Here is a 22878-nt window from a genome sequence, read left to right on the forward strand (position 1 = left end):
GGAACCTCTTTTGGTGTTAGAATTGTTATGCTTTAGCTATTGGCGTGCTACGAGCTTGTAGGTCTGCTATTTTTGAAAAATCGAAGAACGACTGACATAGAAACATAGCTTTTTCAGAAAACTGTCAGGATGTAGAAGACATTTTTAGAATCTGATCTCAGGTCAAAATGGGTTAATGAGTCCATCATCACAAATAATTACCTCTTGAAAAGTTCTGGTCCTTGGAAGAACTTTGACAGTGTAAACGCAGATGACTTTGGTGTGTTGCGTCCTAACAATCAAAGCGAAGTGGACTCGATGGAACAAACCCGATGCGATTGAGCATTGTTTTTTTTTTCCCATGTAAACTTTATTTGGTTACACAGACAATTCAAAGTTTAAAAGTTCACATGAGCCGTCCTGGCCAACAGGCTGTGGTTCGAAACCTTCCGGCCAGGTGCAGCAAACCAGTGCTGGCCACACCCCAGCGACCCCCCCCCCCGCGGACCCGCCCACTGTCCTTTCTCTCCTGCCAGAACTAACAGGAAGCTCTCTGTGGCGCGCTATGAGCTTGTAGATCTGCTATTTTTCAATAGCTAAACTATAACATAATCCTTAAAACACCAAAAGGGGTTCCCGCCCAAAATGGATTAATGTTCCTTCCAACAACGGAAATCGGAATGAACGTTGAATAAACGAGCTGGGGAATGCCTGAACATATTTTACGAGTTTATTCAGGATTGCGACCTGCTCTAACAAGTGTGTGTAATATCGGTCATAATAAATCATTATTATCCCATTTAGGCCTGACCTCAAAATAAAAAAAAAATCTTCTAAATCCTCCAGTTTTCAAAATAGCAGACCTATAAGCTCGTAGCGCGCCACTCGGTGGCGCGCTATGAGCTTGTAGATCTGCTATTTCTCAATAGCTAAATTATAACATAATGTTTAAAACACCAAAAGGGGTTCCCGCCCAAAATGGGTTATATGAAACGGTCTGGACGTGTTCCGGTCCCGACTCTGGCTGGTCATTTTTTATTGACAAAATTGTCCAGATTTCTAGAGATGAGCTTCGCCACCATCCCAAGTTGGATGTATGCAGTCTCTCTCTCTCTTGAACGAAGACATACGGCTGTCCATCACATCATTAATCATATTCGGCAGGGGACCAGAGGATATTAACCCATGTTGACCTGAGATCAGATTCTAAAAATGTCTTCTACATCCTGACAGTTTTCTGAAAAAGCTGTTTATTTTGTTTTAATTTTTGTGGCTTTCGCCTTTATTTTTATATATATGTTTTGGAGGGACAGACAGTAGGCTGACAAGAAATGGGGAGAGAGATGGGGGGAAGACATGCAGTAAAGGCCGTCGGGATCGGGAGTCGAACCTGCGGCACACTGCCAGACTGGATTACCAGCCAAGGTGCCTGGACCACTGAGCCACGGCCCAGGCAAAAGCTATGTTTCTATGTCAGTCGTTCTTCGATTTTTCAAAAATAGCAGACCTACAAGCTCGTAGCGCGCCACTCTGTGGCGCGCTATGAGCTTGTAGATCTGCTATTTTTCAATAGCTAAAGCATAACATAATGCTAACACCAAAAGGGGTTCCCGCCCAAAATGGGTTAAGGAGTCCGACATTGTCTTTGCGTATGTGCATATACTGACTCGACATTATCTTTGTGATTTCAGAGAGAGAGAGAGAGAGAGAGAGAGAGATAAATGGTCACCTCGCTGGCCAGGTGTGCGAGAGAGAGAGATGTACTTGGTCCCCTACTTTTCACCTCTTCAAATAACCAATCTGCAAGCTAATGGACCCTATTCAGTATTTTAGCTGTGACGTGAGCGCGAGCACGTGAGATACTTCCGGGTCCTACTTTTGTGTCCCCATATACGCTTTTGTGTCCCCATAGAGTTATACTGTGACGCTCCGTCGGACTAAAATTAATCTGAGAACAACAAAGCTGCGCTGCTCTCCCAAATCTGGCTGTGACAGGCCGTCTGCCCCACACGGAATAATATCGCCATTTTATTTCATTGTGTCAACTAAATCCTCATTAATGCAAACTAGATTCAACATACTCAAGCCTGCAAACATTCTAAATATGCCCCCGAAATATTTTACTGAGCAAATGGACTGTTACCACCTTCAATAATAATGATAATAGTCTTTATTGTCTCTACATCATATTTTTTTTTGTCATGGAAACTTGTACAAAACATTAATAATTCTACTCGAGTTGGAAGCATTAAGACCCATTTTAACCCTCAATAGCTTCCTTTCTGAAAAATAACGTCATTGTAAAAAGATTCACGCGTTTAGATATTCTATTTACAATGAGATGCGGACGGGAGCTGGTGCCACTTGGACCCGGACGTAACGTAGCACTACAAAATGACGTCTGACTTAAATACTGAATAGTGTTTGCCTGTTTTTGCCGAATGTTTGCCTGTTATGACATGCCCAGAATAGAGCGTCGCAGTCCCGCCTCCTACCCGGGACCAGGAAATGAAATCCAATGCATTATTCTCATAGACATTTCGTAAAGTATTTATTTAAAGACGGTTACGCCGCGGACAAAGCCAACTCGAGTCGTGACAACTCATGACAACACAAACAATATTTTGGACCAAACAAATAATTAGAAAGAAGAAAAACAAAAAAAAAAGTGTTGTAACCTGCCGTTTTTTTCTTCTTTCTAATTATTTGTTTGGTCCAAAATAATGTTTGTGTTGTCATGAGTTGTCACGACTCGAGTTGGCTTTGTCCGCGGCGTAACCGTCTTTAAATAAATACTTTACGAAATGTCTATGAGAATAATGCATTGGATTTCATTTCCTGGTCCCGGGTAGGAGGCGGGACTGCGACGCTCTATAGGGATGCAGAAAAAGAAAAATCACACCCGGTGTGAACTAAGTGGTGCAACTCCCCTCTCCCCTCCCCCCTCTCTCATTAGCAGGCAACAGTGCAGCACTATCTCTCTCTCTCTGTTTCTGGCACAACAGCGCCACTTTTGCCCCTACTGGTACTCATAGTCACATAGGTAGGTTAACACGGACATTGCTGTTCCTTGGAGTGGTTGCACTGCACCACTCAAAAATCGAAGCTAGGGGCCTCTCGTATACATTACGAGATATGAATGCAGTGTGTTGTTATTATTGTGTAAAACGAGACCAGTCACACAAGATGCATTTATATCGACCCGCATGGCGTCGCATGACGTTTTACTGCTGTAAGCAAACGTTAGAAGTCCATAGATACGTTTCCTCACCCAGTTATACGTCTCCCTTTTACGCCCACATGCTGGTCAAGTCATCGTGATGTCAGAGATGCAGAGGTATTGGTATGCAGATGTTGAACTAGCTGCAGGGCTCAATGAATGATTAACCCATTTTGGGCGGGAACCCCCTTTTGGTGTTTTAAAACATTATGTTATGATTTAGCTATTGAAAAATAGCAGATCTACAAGCTCGTAGCGCGCCACCGAGTGGCGCGCTACGAGCTTGTAGGTCTGCTATTTTTTTTTAAATCGTAAAAATGTGGTGCAAATCTTTTTAATATATTCTTTCAGAATGAACGTTTTTGACTCAAATCTTTGCTTCTGGGGGGTTCCTGGAATAACATATTTTCAGATGAGGGTCGGTGGCCAATTACATATCATTTTTGGGGTCCTTGACATGAAATATTGAGCACCACTGATACAGAAACATGAGGTATTTCAGAAAACTGTCAGAATTTAGAAGACATTTTTTAAATGTCGATGTCTGGTCTAAACGGGTTAATCGATCCCGAGCACAGACAGACGGACCCATATGAATATATTAATAAACCCATTTCGACCGAGACCGATTCTACAAAATGTCTTCTAAATCATGACGGTGTTCTGAAAAACCATGTGTTTCTACGTCAGTGGTTCTAAAAATATCTACTAACCGACCCCCATCTCAAAATATGTTGTTCCAGGGACCCCCCCAGAAGCAGATTTAAGATTTAAGCTAAAAAGGTTCGCTCTGAAAGAATATAGATTTGCGCCACATTTTCACGATTAGTAAAAAAATCACACCCGTGTGAACTGAGTGGTGCAACTCCCCTCTCCCCCCGCCTCTCTCTCTCTCTCTCTCTCTCTCTCTCTCTCTCTCTCTCTCTCTCATTAGCAGGCAACAGCTCTCTCTATCTCTGTTTCTGGCACAACAGCGCCACTTTTGCCCCTACTGCTACTCATAGCCACACACATACATAAGCACATAGGTTAACACGGACATTGCTGTTCCTTGGAGTGGTTGCACCACTCAGAAATAGCAGACCTGCAAGCTCATAGCGCGGCACTCGGTGCCGCGGTATGAGCTTGTAGATCTGCTATTTTTCAATAGCTAAGGTATAACTTGCTTCAAACACCAAAAGGGGTTCCCTCCCAGAATGGGTTAAGTAGACCAGGGGTGCACACACTTTTTGTTTCGACCTGAGGGCTACTTTCAAAATGACCAGCTCAACAAGATCTACCAACCCCCCCCAGAAATATGATCCCACTGCTGGAAATAAATATTTACCTGAGGGGGGCTTTGGAATAGAGGAGCTGGCGTTGCATATACTGTAAGACAAATGCACATGGAATAGGAAACGGGGGAGAAATGGAAGGTTTTTGTTGTATTTAATTTGTATTGCTACTGAGGTTTTTGTGCACAGCAACAACACTCTTGAAAACAAATAATTGCATTGTAGGTTTGAGCTGACAGGCCCCTTTTGGATGTCAATCAATCAAGTCACCCTAATTCAAGTGGTAAACTTCTGGGTGGCGGTGGCTCAGGGGTAGAGTGGCCGGATGGTAACCGCAAGGTTGCCAGTTCGAACCCGGGCTCCCCCAGAGTTCGTGTCGAAGTGTCTTTGAGCAAGACACTGAACCCCAAATTGCTCCTGATGTGCTGGTTGGTGCCTTGCATGGTTTCCGCCGCCATCGGTGTATGAATGTGTGTGTGAATGGGTGAATGTAATGCACAATCTATGCTTTGGATAAAGGCGCTATTTAAATGCACCATTTACTTTATGTCATGTGATCTACCTACGTGCACAGCCTTTGTGATCTACTGGTAGATCGCATTCTACCTTTTGGGCACCCCTGAAGTAGACCGTTTCTGGGTTGATTAAAGCTCACACTAAGGGAATCACAGAAGCCAGTTTGAGTCTAGTCTGTAGGTCATTCCAAAGACCAGGGTCCAAAAAAAGCAAGGCTTTTTTTTCCCAGACTCAGATTTTGTTGGGGGCACGACATGGCGCACCCAAGCATTTGATCTGAGGTTGAGAGAGTTTTGGACAAGTTCAAATTTAGTACAAATGTAAAGGGGGAGATTACCAAGAATGGCTTTATAAGTGAGAATATACCAATGTAGCAACCTGCGAGACGTTAAGGAGTACCAACCCACTAGGGCGAACAGAGTACAGTGATGAGTCCTATAGGGGGAGTTGGTTATGAACCTCAATGGAGCATGAAACATATATGCTGAAATATATTTTCAGATTGGGGTCCGCGGCCAAATACAGATAATTCTGGGGGTCCTTGACATGAAAAAGGTTGAGCACCACTTACATAGAAACAGGTTTTTCAGAAAACTTTTAAGATTCAGAAGACTTTTTTTTTTTAGAATCGGCCTCAGATCTAAATGGGTTGAGTAAAAGTAGCGATACCAGAGTAGAGATACTCTGCTACAAGTAAAAGTCTGTATTAAAAATCATAATTCATCAAAAAGGTGAAAGGAGAGCGCTCTGATGAGACTTTCTGCCTGCTAGAGCTGCCCTCCACGAGGAGACGGATATTCATTATGTACGGTGAGTCACGGTGGCACAGTTGGTAGTGCTGTCGCCTCACAGCTAGAAGGTCCTGGGTTCGATTCCCGCTGTGGGCGCTGGGGGCGTGTTCCCTCCTCCGTGTCATCAGTGCCCATACCCGAGGTGGGGTTGGCGAAAGGGCCTTGCTGTGTGGAGTTTGCATGTTCTCCCCGTGTGCCCTATAGGGTAGGTATACCCTCACAAAAACATGCAGTAATCCTGGTCTCTAAAACTACCTCCCCCCCTGGTCAGCCGGGGCGCCTGATGGAGGGGAAAGGAACTGGTCTGAATAACGTGTTCCTTCCACGCGCTACGTCCGGCCAGGGAAACTCCCCCCTGTCAGGTGAAAAGAAGCAGCTTGGACTCCTCATGCATGGAAGGAGGCATGAGGTCAGTCCGCTGCCCCCCCAGGTTGGCAGAGGAAGTGTAGCGGCCAGGATTACATTAGATAATTGGCACTGGGTGAAAAAACTGGGTTGCAAAATCGTGGGATAAAAATTATTTTAAAAGAAAATCTAGAGAGTGTGTAATTCATAATTCATCAAAAGGTGAAAGGAGAGCGCTCTGAGACGTTCTGCCTGCTAGAGCTGCCCTCCACGAGGAGACGGATATTCATTATGTAAGGCATAATCAATGGGGAGCAGGTCCTTATGGAGAAATAAACCCGACAGACCTCGACGCGATAGCTGAGAGAGTTTATTACCCCATTGATTATCCTGCTTATCACACGGCTACCTAATAAATTACTTCATAAAGAGACCCAAAAGTAACAGTAAAACAAAGGATTTCATTGATTTCGGGTAATGAACGAAGTCTGTTTATTTATGCCAGGTGAGTCCAGTTTAACCCATTTTGGGCGGGAACCCCTTTTGGTGTTTTAAACATGTTATAATTTAGCTATTGAAAAATAGCAGATCTACAAGCTCATAGCGCGCCACCGAGTGGCGCGCTATGAGCTTGTAGGTCTGCTATTTTTGAAAAATCGTGAAAATATTTAGGAGGATGTAGAAGATTTTTTTTAAATTTTGAGGTCAGGCCTAAATGGGTTAACGTGGTCGCCTCGGGAAAACAACGTGACGTGTTGATGGAATACAATTTCGTTCACTGCATTGTCTACTTCTCACCCCAATTTTATTTTCAAAAAAACATTCTTGAGAGTACTGTTTAGATGTAAATTATGTTTATTTACATATAGCTGCCATGTTGGATATATACGGCACACTGGCTGGCCGCCTTGACAGCCCACTGACTGGCCGCCTTGACAGCCCATACTGTACATTCAAACAAAGTCCTGTCTGATTGCATTAAACCATTTTGGGGCGGGAACCCCTTTTGGTGTTTTAAACATTATGCTATAATTTAGCTATTGAAAAATAGCAGATCTACAGTCTGCTATTTTTAAAAAAGCGTTAAAATGTGGCGTAAATCATTGAATGTATATTTCAGAGCGAACATTTTAACTAAAATATTTGCTTCTGGGGGGAACTACATATTTTGAGATGGGGGTCCGTGGCCCAATAGAGATAATTCTGTGGGTCCTTGACATGAAAAAGGTTGAGCACCACTGACATAGAAACATAGGTTTTTCATAAAAAAATTAGGATTTAGAATCCTTATAACAACGTTATAACGCCACTCACTTTATGCATGTGCTTACCCACTGGTGGAAAGAATATTTACTTACTGTAAGTGCCGTACTTAAGTACAATTTTGAGGTATTTCTACTTTACTTGAGTAATTCCAATTCCAATACTTTGACTTCTACTCCACTACATCTCAGAGACAAATATTGTACTTTTACTCCACTACATGTATTTGAAAACTTTAGCTACTTTTACCTTGTAGACGTATTATTATTTATTGTTAGACGTATTATTATTACAAAACACATTACATTACCATACATTACATTACCATTACATTGCCGTACATTTCAGCCATAGCTGATCTACAAGCTCACAATGCGTCACGATGTGACGCATTGTGAGCTTGTAGATCTGCCATTTTCAAAAGATGTTTATGCACTTGATTTGAAAACTTGAATGGGACATTCTGCCTAATGAGTATGTTGTACTTTTGGTACATTAAGTACATTTTAATGCCTATACTTTTGTCCCTTTTTTTTGGTCTATTTCTCGCTTGAAATGTTTTCAAAAACATTCTTGAGAGCAACGTTAGTTATAATTATAATTGTGTGTTTGTTTTCGTGGCTGTCATTTTGGATACAGCATAAAATCCAAGCAGTGCAGCAGGTGCTCTGAGTCTTTGATTAGACAGAGGTCTGTTATCGAGCTGATAACATCATTATTCAGACATAACACATATTGACCAATCAGAATCAAGCATTCAACCAAGCCATGTATAGAGCGTCGCAGTCCCGCCCCCTACCAGGGCCCAGGAAATGATTCTCCGTTCATTTTCCTCATAGACATTTCAGAAAGTATTTATTTAAAGACGTTTACGCCGCGGACAAAGCCAACTCGAGTCGTGACAAATCATGACAACAAACACAATTGGGCCGAACAAATAATTAGAAAGAAGAAAAAAACGGCAGGTTACAACACTTTTTTTGTTGTTTTTCTTCTTTGTAATTATTTGTTTGGTCCAAAATATTGTTTGTGTTGACATGAGTTGTCACGACTCGAGTTGGCTTTGTCCGCGGCGTAACCGTCTTTAAATAAATACTTTAAGAAATGTCTATGGGAAAAATCCATTGGGATTCATTTCCTGGGCCATGGTAGGGGGCGGGACTGCGACGCTCTATTCAGGTGAATAAAAACCCTGACAGGGTGTAATTTTGCAAGTATTGCATTAAGAAAATGCAAATGCAAATAAACATATTCTGATTGTGATCCTGAATGAGCCGTGATTGAAGGGTACTGTAGGAAATCAACACTGATTGGAAACACGTATACGCAATCAGCATTACTGATTACAGCTGGGGTGAACATTGCCACTATCGGTGAAAATTTTGTATGACTTTTCAGAAAAAAATTAACTATATATTGTGCAATAGAGCATCACAGTCCTGCCCCCTTTCATTTTTCCCACAGACATTTTAAAAAGTATTTATTTAAAGACCTTTTAAGCGCGTACAAAGCCAACTCGAGTTATGACAAATCATGACAACACACTATTTTGGACCTAACAAATAATTACGAAGAAGAAGAAAAACAACAAATGTTGTAACCAGCCGTTTTTTTCTTCTTTCTAATTATTTGTTTGGCCCAAAACATTGTGTTTATTGTCATGATTTGTCACAACTCGAGTTGGCGTTGTCCGTAGCGTAAACGTCTATACGGGATAGGCGTCATGTGAGTTAAATAAATACTTTTTGAAAAGTCTATGATGAAAATGAACGGGGAATTATTCTCCGGGTCTCTCGAGGGGGGGCAGGACTGCGACGCTCTATAGAGAGTACCGAAGTCTGACGTAAATATCGCTAGAGGGCGCTATGTCCACGGGTTTGTGCACTTTTTAATTTGAATTATCATCCCCATAGGGGGATTTGAAATGGCCATGAGAACTGTTTTTTTTTTTAAATAAACAAATCATCCAGGCCGTTTCACTCGTATGAGAAACGGACTGTATGAAATATGAGTGACTGAGTGTCAATAATGATACAGAGACACCTCCCCGACAATATCGCAGAGACGGTTTGTTTATTTTTGGACCACGATTCTTATATGAGACGATGTTAAGATTACCCCATGTTTATTCTCCATAGAGACAGACTTCTGCGAACCCCTTGGAACCTTCAGTATGACTAGGGCTAGAACAGGTCGTCTAGTTTTCACACACTTTTATTAGTCGGGTGGTTTCACCTGACAAAAACACACTTGTGTGAAGTGAGGGGTGCTCTTATGATCATACAGATTCCGTTCAGCCAATCAAATCATCATCGTGTGGTACACACAAACACAAATGAGCCAATCAAAGCATACACTTGTATGAAGTGAGCGACTCCCACTGTATTTATGTCGGCCACGTGAGTCTCACGTCGTGAATGTTTGTTTAAAGATAGAGTGCCGTGATTTTTTTCCCCTCCTAAAATATGATCATCGGGTACTATGATTACACATTTTTCAAAAAAGTGTACAGAAATATTATAAAACTAGAAATGCATATACATACATACAGTACATGCATGCATGCATGCATGCACACACGCACGCGCACACACACACCCTAACAACGGTTAGGGAGGGAATGATTTTATGATGTCACTAAAGTGGTGTATTTTGATTGGGCCTTTTGACTCAATGGCTTACGGCTTTCAGGAAGAAACCAACAATACACAGGGAAGACATAATGGAATGTTGGAACCACACCTGGGGGTCTATTAGACTAATTGAATGTTAGAACCACACCTGGGGGTCTATTAGACTAGCGTAATGTTAAGTACAAAAATCACTCCATCTTTAACTGCTGCCATAAACAAACATTAAAGGTCCCTGCACACAGAGCGCGTTTTTCGGATTTTTAGCGGCGTTTCTCCATCGGTTTTCCGGAAAAAAGCGTCCAGTGTGCAACCACCTTAACTCTTTTTTTCCCCGAGTCCGTATATATACGTACCCCAACGTATACTCCGTCTATATAATGGTTTAGTCCTACGGAAGCTTTTAACATTGGTCCGGTTCCTGTAGCAACGCCCCACCGTTCCAACTATGGGTTTGGAAACTCCGACTTTTTAAAGTGAACGCGTAGGCTGGCACTGGGAACTGGGGTTTATGCTAACGGCTATCGGTAGAGGTAGAGTTAAAAGTCCACATACTTGGCCGCCCTTTTAAACACACATTTAAAAGCCCATAGACTTGGCTGCCATATGACGTAATTTTCAAAAGCCATGCGAAACAAGTTGAACTAGAAATGCGCCTTACATACATACATGCATACGTATACATACATACATACATACATACATACATACATACATACATACATACATACATACCCAGCCGATCGCAGTACTTTTGCTCGCTCTGCTTGCGCAAGTAAATGTGGAGATGACATATAGTATATGACAGTTATTAACACACTGTAAAGTAGTAACTTATGAACTATTCATCATAGAAGCTAGAAGCTACTGGCAGCTATACAAAATATACAAAGCTATACAGCAACAAAGCATATCTGACACCGAGTGGCTGTTGAAGCGTCGATCAACACACTCTTTGATGTCAAGCATGCGTTTGATGAGCAAAGTAGAAATATAAATGGAAAGCCTGGGGTTTAACCCATTGATGCCTGAGGCCGAATCTGGGAACGCCTTCTAGGGCCTGACCTAAGGTTTCTAAAAACCTTCAAATTCTGATGTTTTTTTTTTAAATAGTTATGTTGCTACATGTATAGCAATAGCTGATGAGACGCAGAGAGCGCGCCGGCATCAAGGGTAGAACAACGTATACGTTGCATCAGGCATCAATGGGTTAAACGTAACATGAAACTGGCTGACAGAAATAATTAACTTCCCCGACATTACTGGCAAGAATTGTGTGAAGGGAGAAGAGACGCTTACTACATACATCGTTTTATAGCTTCAGTTGAAGCCAGCAGCTCAACATCGATTGTAACTTTGTAGATTTTGTAGCAGCTACAAACGCCGGGCGTCGCTTTGTAGACCTTCATATAGATGCACCTTTGGGCATTGTTCTTGTATGAATTTAGGCTTTGATTCCTGATGTAATGTAGTCCACTAGTCTGCCTGTTTTGTTTTGCGTGGGGACTTGCACAATTTGCATCTTTTGCTAAATCCGGTGTACGTACATTATACATAATTAATGTCCATTAATATGCAATGTCCCGTCTAAAACAAATAAAGTAAAGTATGTCGTTGACTTCCATTGAAATGTAATGGTAGACCGTACGGTGGCCTTGTATCTTCGTGTCGCCATTCATTTTCAAAAGAAGACCAATTAATGAATGGTAGCCTGTAGCTTTGTATGTGCTTCAGCTACAGGCGTCCATTGCTTTCAGTGGAAGCCTGTAGCTTATGAGCCCCATTGCATTTGAAAGGAAGGACCTGGATAAATGGAAAGACTGCAGTGTGCTGCTGTGCATCACATTGTGAAACTAGTTTGTGTGGCCTATAGACAGTCTCATTAAGATAGTCGCATTAAGCACATTGATTGCCTACACCTGGCCTACAGGGCAAAGGCTCCGTGGATTCGTCTATACTTCCAGCATTCAATTAGTGTGGCTCCTAGTTCAACATAGCACACATGATGTTAGGCGTGACGTGATTTAACGGCTCATAGTAACAAGCACATCACGCCGCGTTCGTGGTTTGTAGGTCGGCTATGTTCGCTATGAATACAGGTGTTCCTTAAAGGGGCATTCCACTCATTTTCAACATTTTACTATGTCATGTATATACCTTAGAGCTGTGTGGAAATAATAAAAAAGTCCCCCCCATTATGTGTTTCCTAGAACTGGAGATCTGAAAAAAATCATTAACATGGTGAATCACATCTTGATGACGTCATCAAGATGTGTTTCACCATGTTAATGATTTTTTTCATACTTACTCTAAGGTATATTAATGACATAGTAAAATGTTGAAAATGAGTGGAATGCCCCTTTAAGGGTTTGTCCTCTGGCGTTTGAACATTTGAAAACCACTGCTCTTATTAAAGGATTTGTATTTTTTTGAGGGGCGCTAGCCCCTCCAATGCATGGCTTTTGATTAGATTACGGCATATGACAGCCAAGTCTATGGACGTTTAATGTTTGTTTAGGGCATTAAGGCGAGACATGGTAGGTGAAATCATTTTTCATTTATTTTAATTTTTTTGCTCTTTTGCTTCCTAAACATGTTTTCTTTCAAACTAAAGCAAAATAAACATTCAAAACACAGATTTAGATGTTTATTTTAGTAGTTTATTTCAGCCAATGACAGCTCGTTTTGCTGGGTGAAAATCCACCCTCTCAATTTTCATGATTGGTTGTTGGTACAAAGGAAGTGACCATATCTATTTTGTCTCAAAATAGTGGCTTCAAATAAAACGTTTTGGAATTTTACAATACAATTCTTTAAAGGCCGTTTACTCAAAATGAGTTATCCTCATACCTGGGACAAAGAATCTCCACTTCAGTTGCACTCACATACACCAAACTTTCCAGTCTTATTCATAACTATATTCTGCAGATATTTACAGATGGGTTTGTTGATATATCATTCACAGCCTGATTTACATCACATTTTATACCTAAAAACATGCCGAAAATTGGGTTTTTTTATGCCTGTTGACACTATTTTCTGATTTGTGGAGTGATAGTTAGAGATATCTAAAATCCCTTCTGTAATTTTCTTTGTCTCTAATATGTCAACAAAATGAAACAATCATTTTTAACCTGGCTTTATCCGATCTTCAGATTTATCGTCCCGAAATGTATGCAAATTAGCGCATATAATGCCTAATTTGCATATTTAAACATATCTTTTCAGAAAACTTGTAATACAAAAAATCTTAGTTTTAATATAAGTAATCAACTGGAGAAGTTTCATTGTGATAGCTATTAGTTAACTTTTTTTCCCTATTCACCTACCATTTGTCGCCTTAAATGACAACGTGAGACGTCATGTGGCCAATATAAATACCTACAGGTTGGGGAGTTACTGATATATATATAGTGTTTAGCCCATTTTGACCTGAGATCAGATTAAAAAATGTCTTCTACATCCTGACAGTTTTCTGGAAAAGCTATGTTTCTATGTCAGTCGTTCTTCGATTTTTCAAAAATAGGCGGGCTATGGTGGCGCGCTATGAGCTTGTAGATCTGCTATTTTTCAATAGCTAAAGCATAAAATAATGCTAACACCAAAAGGGGTTCCCGCCCAAAATGGGTTAATTGGTTAACATGCGATGGCTCTGCCAGTTCTGGAACTTCTTGTACGCGGCCTGCATCATCTCCTCCAGATGTCCCGTGAGGTCAGCACTCACGCGCTGCCGCTGGACCTTGGCTTGGAACGGACACAGCTTGGTGTCCCGGAACCTCTCGAGGTTGGACCTCATCTTCACCACCTTCTGCTCCAGGAACGGCGTGTTGACGGGGAAGCACGACCAGAAGTGTCTCAGTAGCTCCGCGGCGGCCGCGTAAAGATGCCTCAGCTCCTCCTGCAGCTCGCCGGTCACTGTCTGGTTTGTGGTGGCGGCTTGCCATGCCCCCGCCGGCGCCAGGACTCCCCCCGGAGACAGATCCACGATGGCGGACGCGGCCGCGCTGCCGGACAGGGCCCGAGTGAGGTCGGGTTTGTAGCGGCTCATCTCGCGCTGGACACAGCTGAGGGAGCTTGTGACGTCCTGACCGCTACTAGCGCACCGTTGCGACGGGAGAGGCACGGGGCCGTAAGAGTACCCGTCGGATTTCTTGAAGTTTAACGCGACCGTCTTCGTTTGGCTCTCCTTTTGCTGATCCTCGTATGCTATGGCTTCTTGTAATTTCGCCTTCTTGACGGAAGGCCGGGCAAAGTCCGATTCCCCCGAGTGCCCGTCCGCGCAGCTCGTGTCGCTCGATTGGCAGCTCGGACCGTCCCGTGTCTGCGAGCCTGCAGCCATCACCATGGCACTGAGATGGTTGAAACGCTTCACAATGGCAGCGCTGCCGCCTGCTTTCGCCGTCTTGACAGAGCGTGGAACGGCGGTCCCGTAGCCCTCGTCCCACGTCTTGTCCTCCAACGAAAGGAGGTCGACCAGGGGATTCCTGACCCTTCGAACCGCCATGGATGTCAAACCTTTCTCGTCCTGCTTGACGCACTCCGAGAAGATGTCCTGCGTCCCGGCGTTGGTGCGATCTCTGTGAAAATACTGAGACTGGAAAAAGCTCGTCCAGAAGACCTTCTCGGTCATGTTGTGGGGCACGTTCTCACCGTACTTCTCTCTCACCGCGGGGTATGTCCTGAAGACGGACTCGATGATGTCCGCCGTGAGATTGTACCTCAAGCCGTTGCATCCGTCGGTCTGAGGCCGAATGTCTGCCAGAAACGCTCCAGATATACCAATTTCCTGCTTGTTGTTGGACAGCAAGCGCTCCGCGTTGCTCTTGCTTAGCCGGTTGGCCCAGAAATCCTCCGCGCTGATCACTTGGCTCACCACCAGGTCTTTGTACAGTTGGAAAAGCACCGGGTCTTCTTTCAACATTCTGTTCTTCTCCTCTAATTCCTTGTTGGCCGTCTTCTTGAACTTGGGCAGAAGCTGCTGCAGGAGTTCTTTGGTGGCGTCGCGGTCTTTCAGAGCGCTGCTCTCGTCGGAGAAGTGGAACGTGGTGTTCTCGCCGGTGTGGAGGACCAGTTGCAGCTGGACCCTGGCTTTGCCGTCCGGACTGATTTTCTGACAATAGATATCCGCATACAAGTGACTGACGGTGCAGTGGCCTTTGCCCTCCGGGCCCCAGGCAATGCGTTCGGCCTTCAGGTAAAGTGTTCCGTCCTGTTTTCTGTGGCAAACCCTTTTCACCACCAAGTGTTCTCCGCCCGACAGAGACGCCATGACTTCACTTCAGATTCAGTTGATGATCCTCTGTTTACGACAAAACCATGATAACATGAACCACGGATTTCAAGGGCCTCATTGTCATGTACACCTCAGCTGTTGTGTGTGTATGTGTGTGTGTGTGTCTGCAGGCTACTCATGCAAACCACTACAATGCTCAGCACCAAATGTCATGTAAGCAAATCCCCGAAGAGGTTTTTCATTTATAACCTCAGGTCCACCATCCTGCAGATCCACTAATCGGCCTTTTTCCAAATGTGGAGCTGTGTGGAACTCCATATTTGGGCAGGTCAACATATTGATGACATCACTCTGTTGTGAACCAACTTACTTACTTACTAAGGCACCAAATTCACACGTTTATCTTGGTTACCGTGTAACGATTAAATAATTAAATTAACTGTTACTCTTTTTTAAAGCACGGGATAGTGACTGATCTCCTTCGACACAATTGATTCATGCTGAATGACAGGAATGGCAATAGACATTAGACAGCAAACACACTCGGTAAGAACACAGCGAAGTTGTGATGAAGTTATGATAGTATTTATCTACTCAAAGGAGAAATAATAATACAGCCAGGTATAAACAACAACCAACTCAGATGAATGAAAACAAGTTGAAACCCTTTGAACCGAATGTCCTCGATTCGCGCACGCACGCACGCACGCACGCACGTACGTCCGCTAAATAGTTTATTAGATAGGTCTGTAAGAAAAGAGTAATTAAAGTCTGCGTCTCGCGCACGCGCCCGCACGCTCCTATTGTTCCTTATCGCGCCGTGAATCCAAACGGCTCCAAACCGCGTCCCAGAACAAACGAAAAGTGTCAATCAATCAATGTCAATCCAAAAACATTATTCCAAAAGTTATCCAAAAAGTAAAGGGATCCCCAGCAACGACGTAATCCACAAAGTAATGACTCCCAAGGGAAAAAACAACAATGGATCCTCGCGGGGTATAAAATAAAATATAAACGGTCTCACCAAGTCTTTTCTCTTATGAAGTACAGCGCGCTGCAGTGTGGCCTTAGCTATTTTCCACCTATAGCGTTCCAAGTAGAGTTAATTATTAAATAAATAATGATCAAACTGGTCTAGGTCTCCTGTGGACTTCCTGGACGGTTTGCCTCTCTCGTTCGTTCCTCTCGCGGGCCGGCCACCAACGCCCACTTTACGTGCGTCAGACAGTCTCGGACCCGTCAATCAAAACAATCCCCTCAAATCATAACATAGGCTTTCAAAACACCCCTTAAACAATAACAAAATAAAACCTATTAGGACATTACCCTTAAAGGATGGCGTTAATTAAGGACCATTATACAATATCTGTGACATACACTTTTAAATGCCATAAATAAAATAAATCCTTTAACATATGTGGCAGCGCTACATAGACCCCCCCTCCAGCCATCGGCTACTAGGGTGAGGTACCATAGAACCTTTTTATATTCACCACATTGATAGTGTCCTGTTTATCAGGTGGGTTATCCCATCCGATTCGGTAATTCACCGGCCCTAATTTTCTCAGTACTTTAGCTGGCCCCTCCCACTTGGGTGCTAGCTTGGCGGAGAACTTGTCGCTGGCCTTCGAGAGAGGATGAGTCCTGACCCAGACTAGGTCACCCGCTAGAAAGTGCGCTTCTTTCCTGCGGGCATTATAATACCTAGCTTGTCTAGCCTGGTGCACACCCACTCTCCTCCTGACCCCTCCGCCATCTTCTGTTGTCTCTCCACCAGGTTGTATGCGGCTTGGTCTGCCGGAGACGGTGGTTTATTGATCAGCCTCTCCAGTGGGCCTTGGAGCTTCCGACCCAAAGCCAGCTCAGCAGGGACTTTCCCGGTGGTTTCCTGTTGGGCTGTGTTGAGGGCGAAGCGGAACTCTGGTAGCCACTGGTCCCAGGTGTTATGGTGCTGGCCGACGAATGATGCAATCATGGTTTTCAATGTCCGGTTGATGCGTTCTGTAACGTTGGTTTGTGGGTGGTAACTGGTGGTGAGTTTCTGGACAACACCCCAAGCCTTGCAGAGGTCCATCAACAAGTTGGCAGTGAATTGAGGTCCTCTGTCCGAAACGAGGTACGAGGGCACCCCCAGCGGGTGAAGATTTCCTCCCTGAGGATCTTGATGAGACGAGGTGTTTTGCTGTCTCTCAAGGGGAACATCTCTACCCATTTGGAGTAATAGTCCACCACCACCAAGAGGTAAACGTTGCCGGCTTTGCTCCTGGGGAATGGACCCATCAGGTCGACGCCTAACATCACTCCGGGAGCGGTGACTTGAGTGCTCTGTAGTAGCCCTGCCGGCTTGGTGTTGTCTGCCTTGTATTGCTGGCAGGTCACACAAGTCTTTGTGTGATCCCATACGTCCTTCCGGACCATTGGCCACCAGGCAACCTCCAGCACTCTTAAGAGGGTCTTCAGGCGACCCAGATGACCCCCCAACGGATTGTCGTGGAAGTACCTCAGGAATTCTGCCACCAGAGTCTGCGGAACGACCAACTGCCACTTTTCTCCCTGGTTCTTCAGCGGTACAATAGCCCTTGGTGGTTACAGAAGCCGATGCGATCGGGTGGAGATGTTGTCCGACCGCTGTCTCTCCTCAGGTCCATCACAACCTGGTCTGTTCCTTGGGCCGTCGCCAATTCTGCCAATGTGGTCGGCAAGTCCGAGGGGCTTTTCGAGGACATGACAAGACAGGGTGAGGAGTGAATGGAGAGTGGCTCATAAGCACGGGACAGTGCATCCGGGGCGACGTTAAGACAGCCCTTCCGATAATGAACCTTGAAGGTGAATTGTTGCAGGCGGAGTATCCAACGAGTCAGTCGAGAGGTGGTCTTCGGGCAGTTGAAAGCCCAGGACAGTGCAGCATGGTCCGTGAAGACTGTGAACTCTGGTCCCTCCAGATAGTGCCTCCACTTTTCCACAGCCCAGACCACGGCCAGGCACTCCTTCTCAGAAGTGGAATAATTCCGCTCTGGGCCTCGGAGTCCCCTCGACGCGTAAGCAATTACATGCTCACCGTCGTCGGTGGTTTGGGAGAGGATGGCTCCGAGACCCACTTCGCTGGCATCCGTGTGTACCTGGAATGGTAGTGAGGTATTGGGTTGCGCCAACACTGGTGAGCTCTTCAACGCCTGCTTCAGGGCTTCCATGCTGTCTTGGCACTGGCTGGTCCAGTTCCATTCTACTCCCTTCCTCTTCAGGTTGTTAAGAGGGGCTGCCATGTCGGCAAAACGGGGAATGAATTTGTGGTACCATCCCGCAAGCCCCAAGAAACGCTGTACAGCCTTCAGATCCCGAGGGACAGGATAGTCAGACACAGCCTGGGTCTTAGATGGATCAACCTCCACGCCTCTGTTGGAGACAATGTGCCCCAAGAACTTCAGCTCTCGTTTGAAAAAGTGACACTTCTTCATGTTAAGGCTGAGATTGGCGGCATGCAACTTCTGGAAGACGGATTCCAAGTCTCGAAGATGTTTTTCTTTGGAGTGGGAGTACACTATGATGTCATCGATGTAGACAAAGCATAGCTTTCCCCTCAAGTCCGACAAGACCGTCTCCATCAGTCGCTGAAAGGAGGCTGCAGCATTCCGCAGACCGAAAGGCATGGCCTTAAACTGGAAAAGTCCAAGAGACGTTATGAAAGCAGTCTTCGCCTTGCTCTCCGCTGCCATCGCCACCTGCCAGTATCCAGACTGCAAGTCCAAGGAACTGAACCAGGAGGCCCCTTCCAAGGATTCAAGGATATCATGAATGATGGGCATCGGATAAGCGTCTGGTAGCGTTTTGGCGTTCACCCTTCGGTAGTCCACACAGAATCTGTAGGACCCGTCTGGTTTGTTCACCAGAACTACATGTGATGACCAAGCTGACTGTGACGGCTCAATGATCCCATCCACCAGCATCTTCTCCACATGTTCCTCTATGACTTTTTTCTTCTGTGGAGACACACGATACGCCTTGCATCGTACAGGCACTTCATCCTGCACGAAGATGGTGTGCTTCTCCACAGATGTCTTCCCCAGTTTACTGGAGGTGACTGCGGGCCAGTCACCCACGAGCTGTTGGAGCTCCTCCGGACAGTCCGTGTCATAAGGAACCCGTAACTCTGGGTTGACCGTAGAGGCCCAGCAACTTCTCCTCTCCCCTGGAGGCAAGGCATAATAGAGGAGGATGCCTGGTTGGTAGATGATGGTGGGAGACTTGTCCCACAAGCTGGAGTCTGCCTTCTGGCTTAAGAAAGGATAATAGGTGTAACCTTGTCCAGTCTTCAACCCATACCTATTCTTAGCCAGATCAAGAATGGCACCGGTCTCGGCAAGGAAATCTAGCCCAAGGATCAGTGGGAACACAAGATGGCGATCTTGCATCACATGGGTGTCAATGGTTCTTTTCACCCCATGCCAGTTGAACCCGAGGTCTTTCTTGCCCAGGGCCTGATGAGCTGAGCCATCAGCTAGGACAAAACCCTGTCTGACAACCGGTAAGGTTTCGTCTGGTAGCATGACTCGCTTCCACAGACTTTCCTTAATCAGGGTGAAAGAACTCCCAGTGTCCACCACTGCCTCTACTGGGATTCCCTTGATGGTAACTGGGACCAACAGGAGCTTATGTTCTTTCTTTTTGTAGCTCTTGTGTTGCACTAGAGAAAGCTCTGCTATGGTATTCGCCGACTGTTTCTTCTTCTCCTTGCCCTGTTTGTCAGTACTCGCCTTCACCCTCTGCCAGTAGTCCTGGGTTCCTGAGAAGTCCTTCTCCACCATGGACCCCACCTTTACTAGCTCGGTCACTGTCGTCACAGTGCCCCGCAGGCAGCCAGCCACTTTAGGGTTGATGTTACTCAAGATGCGTCTCACTATATCTTCCTCTGGCATGTCTCGCTTCCACTTTAGGCACAGTGCACGATAATCGTATGCAAAGTCCCTAAGACATTGCTCTGGTTTCTGCACCATGGACCTCAGTCTCTCCTCCACTTCTGTCATGTAGTCAGAGGAGAGGAAAGCGGACATGAAGGCAGTTTTAAATGAGACCCAATCGTGGACTTGGCTTTTAGCAGCCTGCCACCAGCTGAGTGCCGGCCCCTTGAAGACGGAGGACAGGGCTCCCAAAAGTTCCCGGTTGGAGAGGGGTCTTAAGGCAAGGAAGGTCTCACACTGCTCAATGAAGGCAAGGACATCGGAAGTTTCAGTCGTGGCACCAAACGTAGGAAACTCCAGCCGCACCGAGGGTTTGGAGTAAGACGGAGAGGAGAGTGAATGCGCACCAGGCTGACTATATGGTATAGGGGGCGCTATGGGGCTGACATCTGTGGAAAGTTCTAGGGGTCTGCTTGCTACAGGTGTACTAGTAGGTCTTGCCCTAGCAAGGTCTTTCTTCCACTTGTCGTCCCTGCGTAACAAACAGTTTACTGTATCCCTTTCCAGTTTCTGCATGTCTGCCCTCATATCTTCTCCTAGTCTGGTGAGAGTAGATTCAATGGACTGCCTTAGGTGGGTCTCCCTCACCTTTAAGTTCCCCATTAACACTCTTCAGAGAAGTCACCTCACCTTTAAGTTCATCATGATCAGCCTTTAGAGAATTCACCTCCCCTTTAAGCTCATTGTAATGAGTCACATCATTCTCATCCCTCCCATCATCATCATCATCATCATCATCTTCATCATCGTCATTATTTTCATTGTCATTATTTTCATTATCGGTTTCATGTTCAACCTGGGCATCAACCTGCCCTCTTTGATTCTCATCCCCAACATACAAATCACTTAACGAGGTTTCATGAGGGGGACTTCTCCTTGTGGTGAAAGATCCCGAAGTGAAATCTGGGTCCCCCTGAACTACAGGTAGGCTATCAACCATTGAAGTATAGGGAGAATCATGGACAGGAGTAGACACGACGTCACTTGTTTCTACTCCTTCTGGTGTTGCCATATTGCAAAGCTAAACCAAACCAGCGTATCACAATCAATTAATCAATCAATCAATCAATCAATCAATTTAAATCAGTTCCCCGTATGGGCCACCATTATGTAACGATTAAATAATTAAATTAACTGTTACTCTTTTTTAAAGCACGGGATAGTGACTGATCTCCTTCGACACAATTGATTCATGCTGAATGACAGGAATGGCAATAGACATTAGACAGCAAACACACTCAGTAAGAACACAGCGAAGTTGTGATGAAGTTATGATAGTATTTATCTACTCAAAGGAGAAATAATAATACAGCCAGGTATAAACAACAACCAACTCAGATGAATGAAAACAAGTTGAAACCCTTTGAACCGAATGTCCTCGATTCGCGCCCGCACGCACGCACGCACGCACGTACGTCCGCTAAATAGTTTATTAGATAGGTCTGTAAGAAAAGAGTAATTAAAGTCCGCGTCTCGCGCACGCGCCCGCACGCTCCTATTGTTCCTTATCGCTCCGTGAATCCAAACGGCTCCAAACCGCGTCCCAGAACAAACGAAAAGTGTCAATCAATCAATGTCAATCCAAAAACATTATTCCAAAAGTTATCCAAAAAGTAAAGGGATCCCCAGCAACGACGTAATCCACAAAGTAATGACTCCCAAGGGAAAAAACAACAATGGATCCTCGCGGGGTATAAAATAAAATATAAACGGTCTCACCAAGTCTTTTCTCTTATGAAGTACAGCGCGCTGCAGTGTGGCCTATTATTTTCCACCTATAGCGTTCCGAGTAGAGTTAATTATTAAATAAATAATGATCAAACTGGTCTAGGTCTCCTGTGGACTTCCTGGACGGTTTGCCTCTCTCGTTCGTTCCTCTCGCGGGCCGGCCACCAACGCCCACTTTACGTGCGTCAGACAGTCTCGGACCCGTCAATCAAAACAATCCCCTCAAATCATAACATAGGCTTTCAAAACACCCCTTAAACAATAACAAAATAAAACCTATTAGGACATTACCCTTAAAGGATGGCGTTAATTAAGGACCATTATACAATATCTGTGACATACACTTTTAAATGCCATAAATAAAATAAATCCTTCTTTTAACATATGTGGCAGCGCTACAACCGCATAGCAACAGGAATCCAGATGGAGGAACAGAGACAGACGCAAAGATGAGGAAGCTGTTCATCTTCATGGCTGCTTCTCCTTGGACAGTGTGTGTTGTCGGGTAGCTCAGACGGTATAGCTCTAGCCATTCGACCACCAGGCAATGGGTTCCATTGTGGGCACCGCCAACTCCGTGTATGAACCAGCTGCCGGGCTCTGTACCTGATCACCCCTATATCTGCATATATGAATCTGGCCTGTTCTGACATCACAACACGGGCACCGCTCTAGTGAGTAAAAAATGACTGGGCTTGTTGGACATTGCAGCGTTCTTGTAACATGTGTTACTATTCAGATGTTAAGTGTGAAATGAAATGAAATCTATATTTACCCAGGGTATCTGGGCTAAGCTCAAGAACTTGTTTCCAGCCAGGCCCTGCTCATAGAACACATTTCATCGTAGTGGTTGATGCCTTGTTCAAGGGCATTTCAGCGGTGGTAATTTTAACGTGTTGGACGGCTGATTCGAACTGGGAACCTTCCGGTATCTAGACCGCGCC

The 22878-nt window shown here is 44.8% G+C and overlaps 2 protein-coding genes across 4 annotated transcripts in view; one reads left to right on the forward strand and one right to left on the reverse strand.

Moving 5' to 3' along the window:
• Positions 1 to 22878, forward strand: part of snx7 (sorting nexin 7) — an 84462-nt gene that overhangs the window by 37264 nt on the left and 24320 nt on the right. The gene's annotated exons all lie outside the window — the stretch shown is intronic.
• Positions 13647 to 15287, reverse strand: LOC306912802 (general transcription factor IIH subunit 1-like; the record flags this gene model as incomplete). Its single annotated transcript, XM_079489258.1, has 1 exon — positions 13647 to 15287. The coding sequence occupies one exon, from the start codon at positions 15285 to 15287 to the stop codon at positions 13647 to 13649; it is 1641 nt and encodes a 546-aa protein (XP_079345384.1).

Source organism: Electrona antarctica, assembly GCF_951216825.1.
Source record: "Electrona antarctica genome assembly, chromosome: 20".
Classification (NCBI taxonomy): Eukaryota; Metazoa; Chordata; class Actinopteri; order Myctophiformes; family Myctophidae; genus Electrona; species Electrona antarctica.